This window comes from Crotalus tigris, unplaced genomic scaffold (genome assembly GCF_016545835.1).
Source record: "Crotalus tigris isolate CLP2741 ecotype Arizona unplaced genomic scaffold, ASM1654583v1 scf7180000017814.3102382, whole genome shotgun sequence".
Classification (NCBI taxonomy): domain Eukaryota; kingdom Metazoa; phylum Chordata; class Lepidosauria; order Squamata; family Viperidae; genus Crotalus; species Crotalus tigris.
Window position 1 is genome coordinate 1712392 of NW_024096652.1, and position 15517 is coordinate 1727908.

At 39.4% G+C, this 15517-nt stretch overlaps 1 protein-coding gene across 2 annotated transcripts in view; it reads left to right on the forward strand.

Moving 5' to 3' along the window:
* The window catches only part of TMEM104 (transmembrane protein 104), a 71304-nt gene extending 58520 nt beyond the window's left edge, over nucleotides 1-12784 (forward strand). For both annotated transcript variants that reach the window (XM_039342880.1, XM_039342881.1), the window contains one exon: nucleotides 8457-12784. In XM_039342880.1, coding sequence (XP_039198814.1) covers nucleotides 8457-9217 — 761 coding nt within the window. In that variant the 3' untranslated portion in view covers nucleotides 9218-12784. The remainder of the gene's footprint in view (nucleotides 1-8456) is intronic.
* Nucleotides 12785-15517: the final 2733 nt, after the last annotated feature.

The window sequence follows — 15517 nt, forward strand, 5'->3', positions numbered from 1 at the left end:
GTGGCCATCTTGGCACTTGCACCGGTGGACCATGCCTTGGCACTTGCCCCGGTCCCACCCCCTTCTGCCAGAGACCCTCAGATCTGTCCCACTCCTGCCCAGGCCCCCACAGGCACCCTTGATGCAAATGATGTAGAACTGGCCACGCCCACCCAGTAGGGCACACCCACTCCATCCACACCCACCCGGTAGGCTGCACCCACTCTGGCCACACCCCAAGGGCAACCGCAATGCTGATGCGGCCCTCAGTGAAATTGAGTTTGACACCCCTGATCTAAATGAAAATTCCCAATTTGATGTTGCCATGACAGGCATGAGGATGCAACATATTCCACTTTCAGTAAGACTCTGTTTGGATTTCATTAAAATAAAATAGAGTTGTGTAAACCTATTGTTATTGGTAATCATATCTGGTTGTGGTGTAATTGACATTCACAATAGTCGGTTCCTTTATTACTTTGCACACAGTGACAGTTAAAAATCATTACTTTTACAGCGTTGTTGTTTTATAGACTTTGAATTCTTAGCTGTGGCCATCATGTATTTTGAAATTAAAATTTATCTAGCAGACCCACTTCTGAAACAGTTTTGCTATTATACAAATTGGGACTGGGGAGAACTAATCTCAGTATTTAGAGCCATGGCTAATAATAATAATCTATAATATCTGTTAGTAAGTTAATTACATTAATCTGTCTATATCATTAAACTTTACCCAAGTGAAATGAAAAAAAAAATGCCGAGTGCTCATCAAAACCTTATATGATCTATTCCTCTTTAGATTTTAATTTACATATACCAGTGTTGGTTTTAGAGAAGCCTGAATCTCATGTTTCTTTAGGATTTTAACTGATATCTTTAGCTCATAAAGTTTTTATGTGTGCCCATATAAAACCATTTTTTTTTAAAAAAAATCCTTTCAGAGAAGATGAGTGGCTCTCATAAATAATGTGATGAGAGAAGAATGTATTTCCACAGATACAGAATTGAACTATTCTCCATATTTACAGTATAACTATGACTGGTAGGATAGAACAGGACCAGCTTGCTTCTTAGTCTTCCTTTACCGCAGGTCCTTCAACCTTCAAAGGGAAAACAGGTGCTTTGGGGGAATGGGATATTGTTTCATCTTCTGTCAATTCTACAATAGAGATGTTAAGCCTAAAATAATTCTGTTTTTTTCTAGTGTCAGCTTCGAGTTCATCAAGGGAGGTTTTATCTCTTGTACTTTTTCAATACAGGTAGTCCTCAACTTACAACAGTTCATTTAGGGACCATTCAAAGATACAACAGCGTTGAAAAAAGTGACTTATGACCATTTTTCACACTTACAACTAACTGTTGCAGCATTCTTATGATCACATGATCAAAATTCAGACCCGTGGCAACTTTTTCTGTACAGGGGAGAAGGTAACATTCAACTGGACTTTGCTTGTGTAGGAGATTTTTGACCAAGCAAAATATCCAGAATCCCATTCCAGATGAAAGAAAGATGAAAATTCTTCTACATCTGTTGGTGGTAAAGTTGCATATTCCCCATGAGTGTGCCTATAAAATGCAAACAGAAATGTTTGGTTCTGATTTTAATTTGGCTAAGGTGCTTTTTTTTCTCAGGTGTTGTAGACTTTTGAAGAGAAATTTTGTAAATAATTTCTAAAATCACTCTTACAGTACTACAGTCTTTAACCTGATCAGTTAAGCACAGTACTACATTGTATAATCAGCCTTAAGATTTTTTGAACTTAGCAAATTTCAAACAGGCCTCTTTTCATATTTTAAGATGAAGTTTCTAAATATCATTGCCTTAGACCAGTGTTTCCCAAACTTGACAATTATAAGGCATGAGGACTTCAACTCCCAGAATTCCACAGCCAGCAACGCTGGCTGTGGAATTCTGGGAGTTGAAGTCCACATGCCTTAAAATTGTCAAGTTTGGGAAACACTGCCTTAGACTACCATAAGTCAGAAAAGTCCCAGAGCTGAGATTTCAAGTCCATCACTCTAAAATACTGAAGACCTTTTGATAAGATAGAGCCTGTGAGCCAAAGAGCATTCCTTTCTGTAAAATGTGTTGAAAGAGAATTTTCCCATGAAAATTCATGATTTTGTCTCCTCTGCCTTCTCTTTCCCTCCGATTCTTCTTCCCACTAAAATCCTGATACTTTTTTCATGAAGAATGAAGCAAGAAGCATATATTTAAAGAGGGTGATTCATTATCATTATGCTCTAGAATATTGACTCTCAGCTTTGAAGGGAATATGCATCACGCCAGGAGCAAGTACTGATAGATAGCTCTGTCATAAATGTGTCAGAATAGTTAATAGTTGTTTGCTTAAACAAATGGTTTTAAATTGGATCAAGAGGCAATGTGGTTTAGGCTCCTCCCTTTCTATCATAATGATACAGTATGATTTTATGTTCTGATCTAGTCTAGATTGTTTGTAGTAGTGACAAATAGAGTAAAATATATTCTGTTGAACTATTATGGCTTCCGAACTGTGGAATTTATGACACAAAATAAGGTAGAATTGCTAAAAGTTTTGCAAATGGAAATTTTAATTTTCATCTACTCCTCTACATTTTTGTCACTTTTTTATAATGTAGGACCATCCTTTCAGTTTGTTTAAGAAGAGTCCTTTTGACATTGGCTCTGTTGTTCTATAAGCTTCTAGAATTGTTTCTAGAATTGCTAAAATATTGTGTCAAGTGCTTGAGGGAGAATACAACATCTGCTGGATACCTAATTAGCATTTTTGAGAAGGCTAGACATATTTCTCAATTCCTCTCTCCCAAAATACTCTGATATCGCAGAGAGGACAGAAAAAAGAAAAAACCCTGCAAATAAATGGCTAGAGGCCAGACCTTTGCTTTGCAGATGCCACCTCTCCATTTATTTTATTTTTAATTTTAATAATCTTGAGGGGGCATGTGAAAGTAAAGTGAGAAAGAGAACTAAGTGAACATTGAAAAAACATTTGGAGAAGCAGCAAAAGAAGCATCTACCTGTGCAGGACAGTGAAGTTGTCTTAGCAGAATTTGTTTTTCCTTTCCTTGAAAATATGTGCATTTTTTTTACTTGATGATACTTTATAAAGCCATTTTTTAAATCCTGCTTTTTTTCTTTTCATTTTTATTTCTTTTATTTTCTTAGGGTTTCTCAGAGGTTTATTTCTTTCTACATACATATAATTATTTTATGTTTATTTATTTATTTATGAGACTTATATACCGCTTTAAGTGCAAGCACTCTCTAAGCGGTTTACATCAGTAAGCAATGTATATATATATTTACATTGCCCCCAACAATCTGGGTCCTCATTTTACCTACCCCAGAAGGATGGAAGGCTGAGTCAACCTTGAGCCGGTGAGATTTGAACTGCTGACCTGCTGAACACAGTCAGCTAAAGTGGCCTGCAATACTGCACTCTAACTGCTGCGCCACCTCGGCTCATAATATGTTGTCATATGTCCAAAAAGTAAGGGTTCCCATATAACATTTATCTCCAGATGTAACATGCTAGACGTAGAATGATTAAAGTACAGTGTTGTACCACCTCAAAATATCTAACATTTTATTTATTTTCTTAAATTTCACGTATTCAGGGCTGCATTTAATTAGAATGCAGCTTATGTTTTGACAAACTGAAAGTTATATCAATTTTCTAATAAAGATCTATGTAGGTAAGCATTTTAACATTTTTTATTTGAAGAGAAATAGCTAGTAATACCCACTAACTTCATAGGTAACTTTTATAAAATTTGATGTTTGTATTCTTTCTCCCTACTTGAGGAACCTGAAGTTAGATGAACAGTGGATGTCCCATATGCCACCAAATCCTAGCTTTAATATTTGTTATCAAGAGTTATTAGACTCTTGATTTTGATTTATTGTTGGACATAACTGGGTTTTGGAACATTGTCTTCATCTTGCTGCCTTTCAGGATAGAAAGATAAATTTAGCATATGAATAATCAGCTTTGCAGTGCAAGGAGATGTTCCCATTATCCCCTTCACTAGGAAAGAAAGTATTAAGATAATTGCTAAATATCTTGAAGTGCATCAATTGTGAATTGTAGATCAGAAAGAAATGAACATTTCTAGCAAAACCTTCAGTTTACAGTTTACAACTTATAAAATAGAAGGTAAACCAGAACACCCCTGGAGCTGACATTTTGATGATATTTTTGCATATTTTAAAAATAGCTAGCACTGATGATGTTACCTACTTTGGATAATGAAACATTTGCAAGAAAATAACCAAGCTCAGAGAGCACGAATTATAACTTGTTTTGAAAAGTTTTGAGACTCATTATATGTTAGCTTGCATTTTGTTCATATGTGCTATACAAAAATGGAGTCAGATGTTACAAATAATTCTCATATAAAAATAATTGTGTACGCCTATTTGTGTGTGAGTTTTCTGTTGCATAACTACTGATGAATTTATTTAAAAAAAATATCTGAACTTATGGTAATGTCATAAATCAGTTAGCAGGTAGATACCATTTAACTGCACAGATGCAAAGTTATGCATGCATGCATTCATATCATTCAAACAACAAACTTTATAATCTTTCATAATGGTTTGCTTTTTTTAAGAGTTGGATTATTTCATATGAAATGTCTTGGTTTAAATTCCCTATAGCCTACAGAAGAGTAGAGTAGACATATTCTCTGAGTAGGGCAGACACGGCAGTAGAAAAGATATATTCTCTGTCATCCTAGGGGGCAGATGCAGAAGAATGGGTCTAATTATATGAAGGTAGATTTCAGGTATTGTAAATGATATGAACATTTTTTTCTAACGGAAAAGGCATTTTGATAGTGGAACCAATTATTCAGAAAATTGGTGAGTTTCTCCACTGGATTTGTTCAGTAGAGACTGGACAGGAGATAGCTGCAGCTGGGGACATCTTTATATAGATTTGGACTTGATGGTGTAAATTGCCTCTTCTAACTCTATAGATTCTATAAAGTATCAATTCACTGTTGCCGGTGATCTCTAAGCTTGGCCCTGCCCTTCCAGCACAGAAATAATGCATTCTCTTGTTTAAAAAAAAAAATTCAAACGTTGCAAAGTGAACATCAGAATTGTTCCCAAACTGGTGGGTTTAAAGCTAGACCTGAGTGATTGGTGACTTGCCTCTTGGAAGTGAGCTTGAAAATGCTATATATAAAGTTGCCAGGTGACATTAAAGGTTTGGAAAAAAGCGTTTGCTGGGGCACACCACTGGTACTCATGTGCTACTATTAGGGGAAATAATGAACAATCTGTACTTGATAAAGGGAACTTTGGAGGGATATAGGTCAGATCCTCAACCTTGAATGAACAGAAAGGGTAGAGATATATTGTTTCACTCTCCAGCAGGAGAAGAGGTACAGAGGTCTTATGGTTAAATATAATTAAGCTCCAGCAGTGTTTATGGGACTATGTACCATAAATCAAATTCTTCTCTCCAAATAGAGAGTTAGATATTTTCCACTTGCATTTTCTGAAAAGACTAACTTGTCTTACTTGATGTTTCTTTGAAGCCACCATTTGGTATTACGCCTGCTGTCCTATTCCTGTCAGGATGTGTGAGCTTGCAATTCTTGCTGCCTTACTGATAATATTTTATGTCTTTGTGAGAGTTCTAGATAATTTGAAGAGCTTTGTACCTATCCTGCAGTGATTTAGAGCTTTTGTACATAATTGTTTTTAGAAGCAATAAGAGACTTGAAACTGCGACAGGTTGAGCTTTAAGGTAGCTTTTTCAACAAAGAAAAAAAAATCTCCAAAACAGAAAGCTGCTTTCTGCATGTAGAATATCTTAACATAATATGTTTTAAAAAAAAAAACTTTATGGACCCATGTATAGACAGTTGGATTTGGAAAATGAAAACCAGGATTCAGTCTTCCTTCTATATTGAAATGACATTATAGCAGTTTGTAAGAAAAGATGGGGGTGAGGAATTCTAATTTTGCTTTTGTTAGTCTATATTTCACTGAACCACTGGGAAAGATACCTTTTTCCAGTGCATACCAAAATTACTTTATTGGAGAAGGGCATTATTTATTTCATATGAACATTGACTATGGTATAACATGGAATCCTTGTGGGAGTAACTGCAAAAAAACCTAAATACAATTTGTGCCTTGTACAGAATTAAAACAAAGGAAGACGTAGTTAGTAGATACTAACTTGGGTTAAGAAAAGAGAAGGAATCCTGGCTGTCCAAAGGCAACAGACCATCAAGAGTCCACTGGACTCTAGCCTCAGAGTACCCCAACACTCCTGGCAAGAACCAGCTTTTTAGACTTCCAGAATGTGGGGCGTGTAGGAGCCTGCTGGATCTCAGGGGGAAGGGTATTCCACAAGACAGGGGCTGCTATGGGGAAGGTACACCACGCAACCTAAGTCCCATGAAGCATTTAAGGGAAAGGACATGAAGTGGGCCCACCCTATCAGATCTGGTTGGACAGGCAGACTTTCCCATTCATAAATTGAGAACGGGATATACAAATATTGCAGAGTAATTTTCAAATTAAGGACACAATTCTGTGGTTCCTGATGTGGTACCAGCATCCAGAAGCTGGTATTTGGACATTTTCCTCTTACAGGCAAAGACATCATTTTGTTCCTTGTTACTCTGCTTTTGGGCTGTAGTAGAAATAAAACAAAATGGGATATTGTGAATATATAGTCTGCGTAGCCAGTCTACAACTGAAATAGCCCTTTGTCAAATACAGTATTCATTGCCAGATACCCAACTGCTTTCTCTGTTGGATAAATGTTTAGTCTTTTTAAAACAAAGCTGTTGGATAAGGAACAGAGTTTTTATGCTCCCAGGAACTTCTCCAAGAAACTGCAGAAGTGGAAGCAGTAATCGAAGTGGCAGAATATTTGCTTTAGGAAGCTTCTGATTTTTTGTTTGTTTGTTTTAGAGGTTGGTAAGGTTGATAAGGGTAGCTAGGAATTTGTACCAGCTAATCTTTTTGTTTCTGTGTTCTGTGTTGTTGAGTCTTATTAATTTTTCTGCACAAGTTATAGAATTCAATCTTTAATTTCAGCCTTCATATTTTCAGCTATTTACTGGGTTCTCTGCTCTTTTGAAGTATCTTATGACTTGTGGTCTGAAGATTAAAAACAGATGCAAAACAGCAGCAACCCTATTTATATTTCACAGTTTGGTAATTTTTTTTTTTAAAGAAAATGGATTTTTGTGAAAGCTCACACGCGATTGAAATCAAATCCCAAAGCCTAAAGTCTATATTCAGTAGCTCACTGCTTATAGCCACCCCTGCCATGTAGTCATTATTTGCTAGCTTTTCTAGGAGCAGAAACACTGTACCAGAATATCTGTCCTAATCAGCCTGAGTGAAAACAAGGCAGCAGAAACAATGGTGAGATCTGTTCTTATGCTGGGAGAAAAAACACTCCAGGGAATGAGGGTGGAGGTTCGCCTTTTGAGCTTGTGGGTTGGTTTCCAAATGTTTAGTTACCAGACTAGGTAACTTCTTCAGCTGAGTTTAGGGGCTGTCAGTGTCAGTGTTCTTCTGCTTATAAGGCAGTGGTTCTCAACCTGTGGGTCGGGACCCCATTTGGGGTCGAACGACCATTTCACGGGGGTCCCCAAACAAGGCTGTCCGCCATTTTTCCCCCTTTTCTTTGGCCACACCCCTGGCACCCGGTGATGTATAAGTGGTTGGGGGTCACCACAACATGGGGAACTGTATTATGGGGTCGCGGCATTAGAAAGGTTGAGAACCACTGTTCTATGGTGTATGCATTTTTATGCGAAAAAGAAAGAGGAAAAAATAGGAAACAAAAAGCACAATAAATGATAAGTTATCTATGTTTGTTGTGATTGCAGTTAGCCAATTTGACTATTGTTGATTCAGAACAATATCAGTGATTTCTTTATACATATCTACATTTTATGGAAGCCATTTACAAGAATTCCTGCCCTGTCAGTTTTGTAAAAATCTAATAAATGCTGCCCAGAACCACAAGGCATGTACTCTTGTGCTGCCAGAGGAAATTTTTCAAATGACCTTTCATCCGGAGTGGTATATGCTTATGCTAAGAAGTTTTTTTTCCCATGCAGCTTTATTAACACAAACGGAGACAAAAACCTTCAAACGAAGGGAACGTGTACATTCTTGTACAACTCAAATGTGAAGCAGGTGCTCCTGAGGAAAAAGAGTGGTATTTAGAAGAGCCTAAACAGAGCCTTATATAACCCCTTTCCAATCTTCAGTACAATCAGGAAGGCTGTTTATGTACTGATAACTCTTCATGGAGCAGTTTTATCCAGATGAGTGTTTTTTTTCCCTTGTCCTTCCAGCTGTAGGCTAGGAAAGATCCAGCAAAGATTAGAGGAAAAAGTTACGAAAGTTGGGATCCTGCCTACTTCTCTGACTTAACTCTGTTCCTTCTCTCTTCTTCCCTTCCCCCTCCCCCTTTTCGTTTCAGCATTCATCATCATGATCATTATGGCCCTTCTCCGCATCTCCAAAGGTCAAGGGGAAGGCCACCCCCCTCTGGCTCAGCTCTCAGGAGTACGAAATCTCTTTGGAGTCTGTGTTTATTCCTTCATGTGTCAGCACTCCCTGCCATCCCTCATCACTCCCATCTCTCAGAAGAAGCATGTTAACAAGCTAGTCCTGCTGGATTACGTCTTGATCCTGGGTTTCTACAGCCTTCTGTCTTTCACTGCTATCTATTGTTTCCGCAACGGGACTCTGATGGACATGTACACACTCAACTTCACAAACTGTGACATTGTCAACATTGCATTTATCCGCTATTTCCTGGGACTCTTCCCCGTCTTCACCATCAGTACAAACTTTCCTATAATTGCTGTGACTCTAAGAAATAATTGGAAAACCCTCTTCCACCGGGAAGGGGGAACCTACCCTTGGGTAGTGGACAGGATTTTTTTCCCAGTCATCACACTAATTCCTCCAATTGTTGTGGCTTTCTGTACTCATGATCTGGAATCCTTAGTGGGAATTACTGGCGCCTATGCTGGAAATGGGATCCAGTACATCATTCCTGCTTTTTTAGCATACTATAGTCGGAAAGAAACGCGAACGACCTTTAGAAATAGCGCACTCAACAAACATTTGTCCCCTTTCCGGCACACCTTCTGGATTGGGTTTGTGCTGCTCTGGGGGATTTTTTGTTTTTTGTTTGTGACTGCAAATATCATTTTGAGTGAAACAAAAAACTGATGATGGAGCAATATTTCTGGTTAAGAGGATCTCTAAGACTTCCATTCCAGGCGTTGCACCTAATAAGGATATTTTTAAACTATCTCAAGTTTAAACTACTTTTAAACTACTAATACATCATTGAGCTTGATGCTCATTTGAGGCACCTTGCTGCTTGTTCAGTTACCTTTCAGGTTCTGATTTTCCATTTAATGTACAAAACAATTGGACTCTATCCTACATCAGGCTTTCTAAGTGGGGTGTTTTCCTTCCTATTAGAAGATTTCAGAGACTATTGGATACGCATCTAATCATGTGATGGAAAAGACCAGTTTTACTAAAGGTTTTACTTTTAGTAGTCAAAGCAATAGACGATGACTCAAGTCAATTACTTACTAAGATCTGCTTACCTAATCCTTCATATTCTTTCTGAAGTGGCTTTCTGTTCTGCCAACTCATTGAATATTAGGAGCAAAATGAAAGCAACTGATGGAACTTGGTTTCATAACTGTTAATACTGCATGATGTATGTAGCAACCTAAACCCTTTGGAATGGGTAGAGGAGCCCCACCACTTCCTCTTCTCCCCTCGTCCTACTTTGATTGTTTTCCTCATTTGTTTTTCAGCCTTTCCAATGCCTTTAAATGTTGCCTTGTTTCATATAATGCAGCCCTGAGACTGAAACTTGCCAAACTTTAAGCTTTGTTGTTACTTTATTTCAGATATTTCCCTCCTCAGTTGTTTATGTACTCTATGGGTCTGAGCAGGATGTCCTGTCATGAACTATACACTCAGTTGATACAAAGCCATCTCTTAAATAAGTAATAAGAAATGTTTCCCATTATAATGCTTTATTTTCTCTTTATACCATTAACAGAATCATGCTAGGGTCACAGCAGCAGGGCAGGCCCAGCCCTGTGCTTTCTGTACGAGTGTGAAAATGTTGATTACTTATTAAAAGACTACTTTGATAAATGTGGAGAGCAGCTGATATAGTCTTGATGCAATATGTTATGACTAAATCTATCTAAAGAATTTTCTAAACATAGGGGGAAAAAAACTATAGAAAGTGGAAAGAGACTTGTTCTGAAAGCCAATCCATCTTCTATCTGAAAATTACAAACGATGCGTCCTGATTCTCGCTAAATCATGAACTCCAATCCATGAAATCTCATTTCTCTTTCTCCTTAAACTGATGATCACATCATAAAATGTAAAGGTTGAAGGAGACTTTAGAGATTGTTGAGTCCACTGCCATCCTAGTGCATGATTCAGCTATATAGCTTCGCACCTTATAGCTGTCCACAGTCTGTGTAAACACCTCTTGTGAAGTCAGTCATCACCTGAAGGAGGCTGTTCTATTGTTGAACAGCTCCTACTATAAGGAAATTCAGATGACCCATTATTAATTCCTTCCATTGTTTGCCATTCTGTCTTCTGAAATAACTTTGAGTGATGCTGTACATCACCCAGAGTCACTTCCTGTGAAATGGGTGGCCATATAAATTTGATTAATAAATAAATAAAAACATTTCCCCTTCTACATGACAGTCATTTAGCTACTTCAAAACAACTCCCTGCAGTCTTCTCTTCTCCAGGTCTTCTATCTCCTCATAACACTTTCCTTCCAGGTTTCTTATCATCTTAGTTGCTGTTTTTGGATGCAGAGCTATGTAAATCAAAAAGTAAATAAGTAAATATCAGTTTGTGAAAGTCATTACTAAAATACAATGCCCAGAACTGGATGCAGTATTCTAGGTGTAGTGCTGTTCTCCTTTTCTCTTGAATCAGGCTGTTATATGACAACTAAACCTTCTGAAAAAAAGGGGGTGGGGTGGGGGTTTGAAAGAGAACTCCCATCTTAAATCCGATTCCTACATCCGACTTGATACATGATGGTCAAAATACTGGATTTCAGTTGCTTCTAGTTGGGACTATAAGGCTTTGTTGAGAAGGAATATTTCTTCAACTGCTGTTGATACAGTCACAAGAGGAGTTTAGGTCATAAAACACAAAGTTATCCATATAAGGAAAGTATTATTTTTCCTTTCCTTTGGCTATCGTTGTGTTGAAAGTGCTTTTTCTGTTATTAAATTCCATCTTCCAAACAGGTGGATGCTGCTGCTCTTCTCCAGGCTGGTTGTACCAGTGATATTAAATTTGATGTTCACCAAAGTTAGTTGATAAATTCAGTGATGTTAGGTTTTTTTTTTTTTTTTTTAAGAATTGTTGAGTAGAATGATTTTTTTTAAAAGCCCAAATTGCTTTTATTACAGAGATTGGCAGCAACTGTTCTTAAAAGAAATACAGACAGTGTCTTTTCTTCAGTGAAACTCGGCTATCTCCCAAAGAAGACTCTGTCTTTGCTAGATTGCATAAGGTTAGGCTTGGCAGCTAGGGACGTTTGCTGCAGGCATATCAAGACCTGATGACAGCAACCTCTCGATATCAGGCTGTTCTTGGCAGCCCTTTTGGTGCATCAGAGAATCACGTACACAACCTGCAAAGCTTGCAGATGAATAAGGCTGGTTTTGGGGCACCAGGTTGAGGGGAGCTCTTAATGACTGAACCCATAAGAGCCAGATTTCTGCCCTGGTTCAGGGAGAACAAAAATAGTTTGTTTAAAAAAAACATATCCACACTCCGTTGAAATAGGAACTCTTCTGTCCCAACAAGCGCATAGATTTAGCATTGTTCATTTCTGTCATTCTTGCCTGCAATTGCTGCAAACCTTCCTAATCGGCAGAAGAGAGATCACGGGGAGTCATTTCAGGGCTGTCAGATGCTGGTCCAATCTCTCCTCAGAATAATAAGACACCAGCAAAGATAGGATGGCTGCTAGCATTTTAGTAACAAAACGTCCTGTACCTTAGGAATCACCCGTATATGATGAAAATGCACATTTTGGCTATTACTGCTTAATCTTCAGGCCTTGAATGATCTGAAAGATAAAAAGCGCCCTACTTCCCCTAAAAGAATTGACCATATATTGTATTTCTTTTTTCTTCTGGATAGTGAGTTACTCGTTTTATGCATGTATCCCTCCCTAATCTTAAAAGAGGGTTTCTTCCCCCACTTCTTTTGACCTTGCCACTCGGCTCAGAAGAACCTCCTCTGAAGGCAGGGTTTGCCATCGCTCGATTCTAGAAGCAGCCAAAAAGGGCTAGATTTCAGCAAAAGCAGAATTCCTGCAACTGGTCTTCTGTTAAACAGAAGCTCATTTTTCCTGTTTGAAAAGAGTGTTGGAAGTAAAGTCTTCATCCTGGTTCATCCAAGCCGGGAATAAATAAGCAATATGGCGACTGCTTTAAAGAGGCAGAAAGATGGTTCTTGCAGGAAAGACCAGAGGAAAGAAAGGCCTGAGCACATGGGCAGTAGTTTTTATACCTTCCCTAGCCTTTTGTTTGGAAGTTTCCTGTTCCTGTGGCATGAACTTTGAACCAAGTCTGAGTGCTTTTCTAGGCCTTGGTATCTGTGGTTTAATCCTATTATGTCCCAAAAGTCATATCCTGCTTCCCTGGGGCTGGGCTAATGACTCTTAGAGTTTGGGTGGGCTTTGCAGATTTTAGGTCTCTTTGTCTTCTTGAGTTTTCTGGCTCCAACTTTCTGATGGTTACATTTGCATTTGTATAAAGCTGGCTCCTGTTTGGGATAGAGAGATTTGGGGGCAGAGTTGGCTTCTGCTTTTAAAAATTCTTTTGAGGAAAAATATATTTTTCTGCCTTTTTAATATTTCCTTCTCTGGGGCTCTGACTTCCCTCAAGAGGAAACAACAAGGTTCAAGTGCACCCATTTCCTATCATTTACTTAAATGCACTATTATTCGTAACTTCACAGCTGCTGCCTCTGGTATGCTTTGCGGGATTTCCATCAGCAGCTCCTTCCCAATTCCATGTTGTGTTAAATGTCTCTTTTAGCCAACATTACATTCTTTTGCTACCCCCAAATGCTGCTCTGAAGGTTGTAAAACACAACATTGTAGAAGTTGTTTACTGATTTCAGAACAACTCTCTAGATCAGGGCTACCCAACTTTGGTAATTTTAAGATCTTTGGATGTCAATTCCCAGAATTCCCCTGCCACCCCTGCTCTAGATAGATGTGGCTTTGCCAGACTTTTCTGAATAGGAACCAGACTTTTCCATCGGCCTAATAATAATAGTGCCTTCCATTAGTCCCTCAGTGTGGAGGGTTCCTCCTTAGAGTTGGAGTGATCGTCCAAATGTCAGCAATAAGCAAGTGGCAGGGCGATCCAATTCCCGTAATAGTTGTAACTTACATTAAAAACTTTCAAAAGAAGAGCTAGAAATGTGAAATAGGATTGTTTCTGTTCTTGCGTATTCTTCATTGACCCCATAATCAAGGACTGCAGGGAACAGGAAAGGGAAATCCAGTGCATATCTTGGGTGAATATGAGCAGCTGAGATCTTCTCCACTTGTTTTAATGTGGGAGATACTTTTAATTGATTATCCTAATACAAAAGTTCTCCCCTATGGCTCTTTGCTGCCCTGTGTCCTTGATTTGTCTCTATGGGTGATTTCCCCCCCCCCAAACATTATGCATCTATGGTGTCTGGCCTTTTCCTCCAGGGGTTAGAGGAAATCTAGAATTGGTTTCTATTGCCAGAAGTAAAGAAGGGCAGCAGCTTGTAGATGTGTGTGTGTGTGTGCGCGCCTTCTTGTTCTGTATTAGCCTCCTGCTTCCAGCAGCAGTAGGTACTCTCTGAAAACTCAATTAAAACAGCTGTACCTCACCCATCTCAATTACATTTTCTCGAACTGAAAAACGGAGCAAATCAAATCATTCCACAGTCTTGGGCAACAAATGAAGTACTGTTGGTTTTCTTCCTGGTAAATTTATTATAATCATAAACCACAGCTTGATTTATGTTGAAATATTAAAAGGCATCTTTATGATGGAAATAAACAGTTTCTACTTTCTCCTTTTGTGGCTCACACATTATTTCTGTCTGAGGGACTAAAGCACTGTGGCTGATTTATTGAGGGACCAGAGCGTAAATCTGAAATCAAAGTGGTGCTGGAACTGATAGCCATCTTTTTTCCACACTTCAAAGATCAGATGGGCAAAGAGCCACCTCCAAAAGTAGGATAGTTGGAAATACCAAATTTGAGGAAGAAGACCATAGGGAGAATTGTCAACATTTCATCCTTACTGTTCCACTGAAGCTTATGAAAGCAGAACATTTTGCTATTGTCAGTATGGTCCAGCCAATCTTTTCTTGAGATCCATAACATCTCTGGAAAGCCCTGGACAAGCCATTCCCTCTTTCAGTTTAGAATCCTGTCTGTAAAATTGGGTTGAAACCTCCTCTTAGAAGAATCTGTTTATTTTTAAACACTTGTAAAACACTTGCCATGTTGAGTCCGTGGCGGGAAACAGACACGAGAAGCAGCTGGAGTTCTCAGTTTCTTTTATTCAGCGTTCAGCTTACAGGAAGATGGCTTCAGCCTCGCCCAAACGCCTCGCAGCCTCTTATATAGGCAACTCCCGGGTAAATGGGTTACTTTTCCCGCGCCAGCACCCGCGCATGCGCACGGCGCTGGCGACAGCCTGTCTGGTCCCGGGCAGCTTTGCACCTGCTCGGGACTGCCTGCAAACGCCCGAGCCGTTTGCAAGGCTCGGGACATAACACCCCTTTCCCCCGGGCTAAAACTACTACCAACATACAACATTTATTTTATACGACAATTTGCTCCCCAGTGCTCCCACTGTTTACTGGCTTTTGCCTTGCCAGCAATGTTATGTAATCTTCTAGGTACTTAGGAGATTTCTTTGCTCTCTGTGACCTTCTTAGCTCTGGGTTACTGGCATAAGTCCCCTGACTGGAGGGAGGCGTGAGCCTGTTCTCTCTATTGTGCCCTGGTGTCTTCCAAGGACTGTGCCCCGATGCCTGGCCTGCTTGCTTGCCCACCGGGCTCGTCAGGCCAGGGCTTCTGTTGCTTTGTGACCTGGTTGTCCTACCTAGCTGTAGACCCTCAGGCCCCTTGAAGTGATAGCCACTGCTGGGCGTCTCTGTAGAACCTCCTAGGTCAGTCCAAGACCTGTCAGGAGGCTGTCCATTCCCTGAACCCCATTCTGTGCTCGGGCTCGTGTGGGTTTCTGTACTTTCCCAAAACTCAGGTGTTCCCTGATTTGTGCTAGGGGTGTTGTAGTCGGGACTTGGCTCCTCGACTAGCTCTGTGTATGTTTGACCCCCTGTAGGATTTGGGGTAAGGTCAGGCCAACCTTGGGAATTTTGTGCCAGCTCTCTTGCGGGGAATGATTTGTTGGGATGCCCCCGGGTATCCTCCGTTACTGGAGT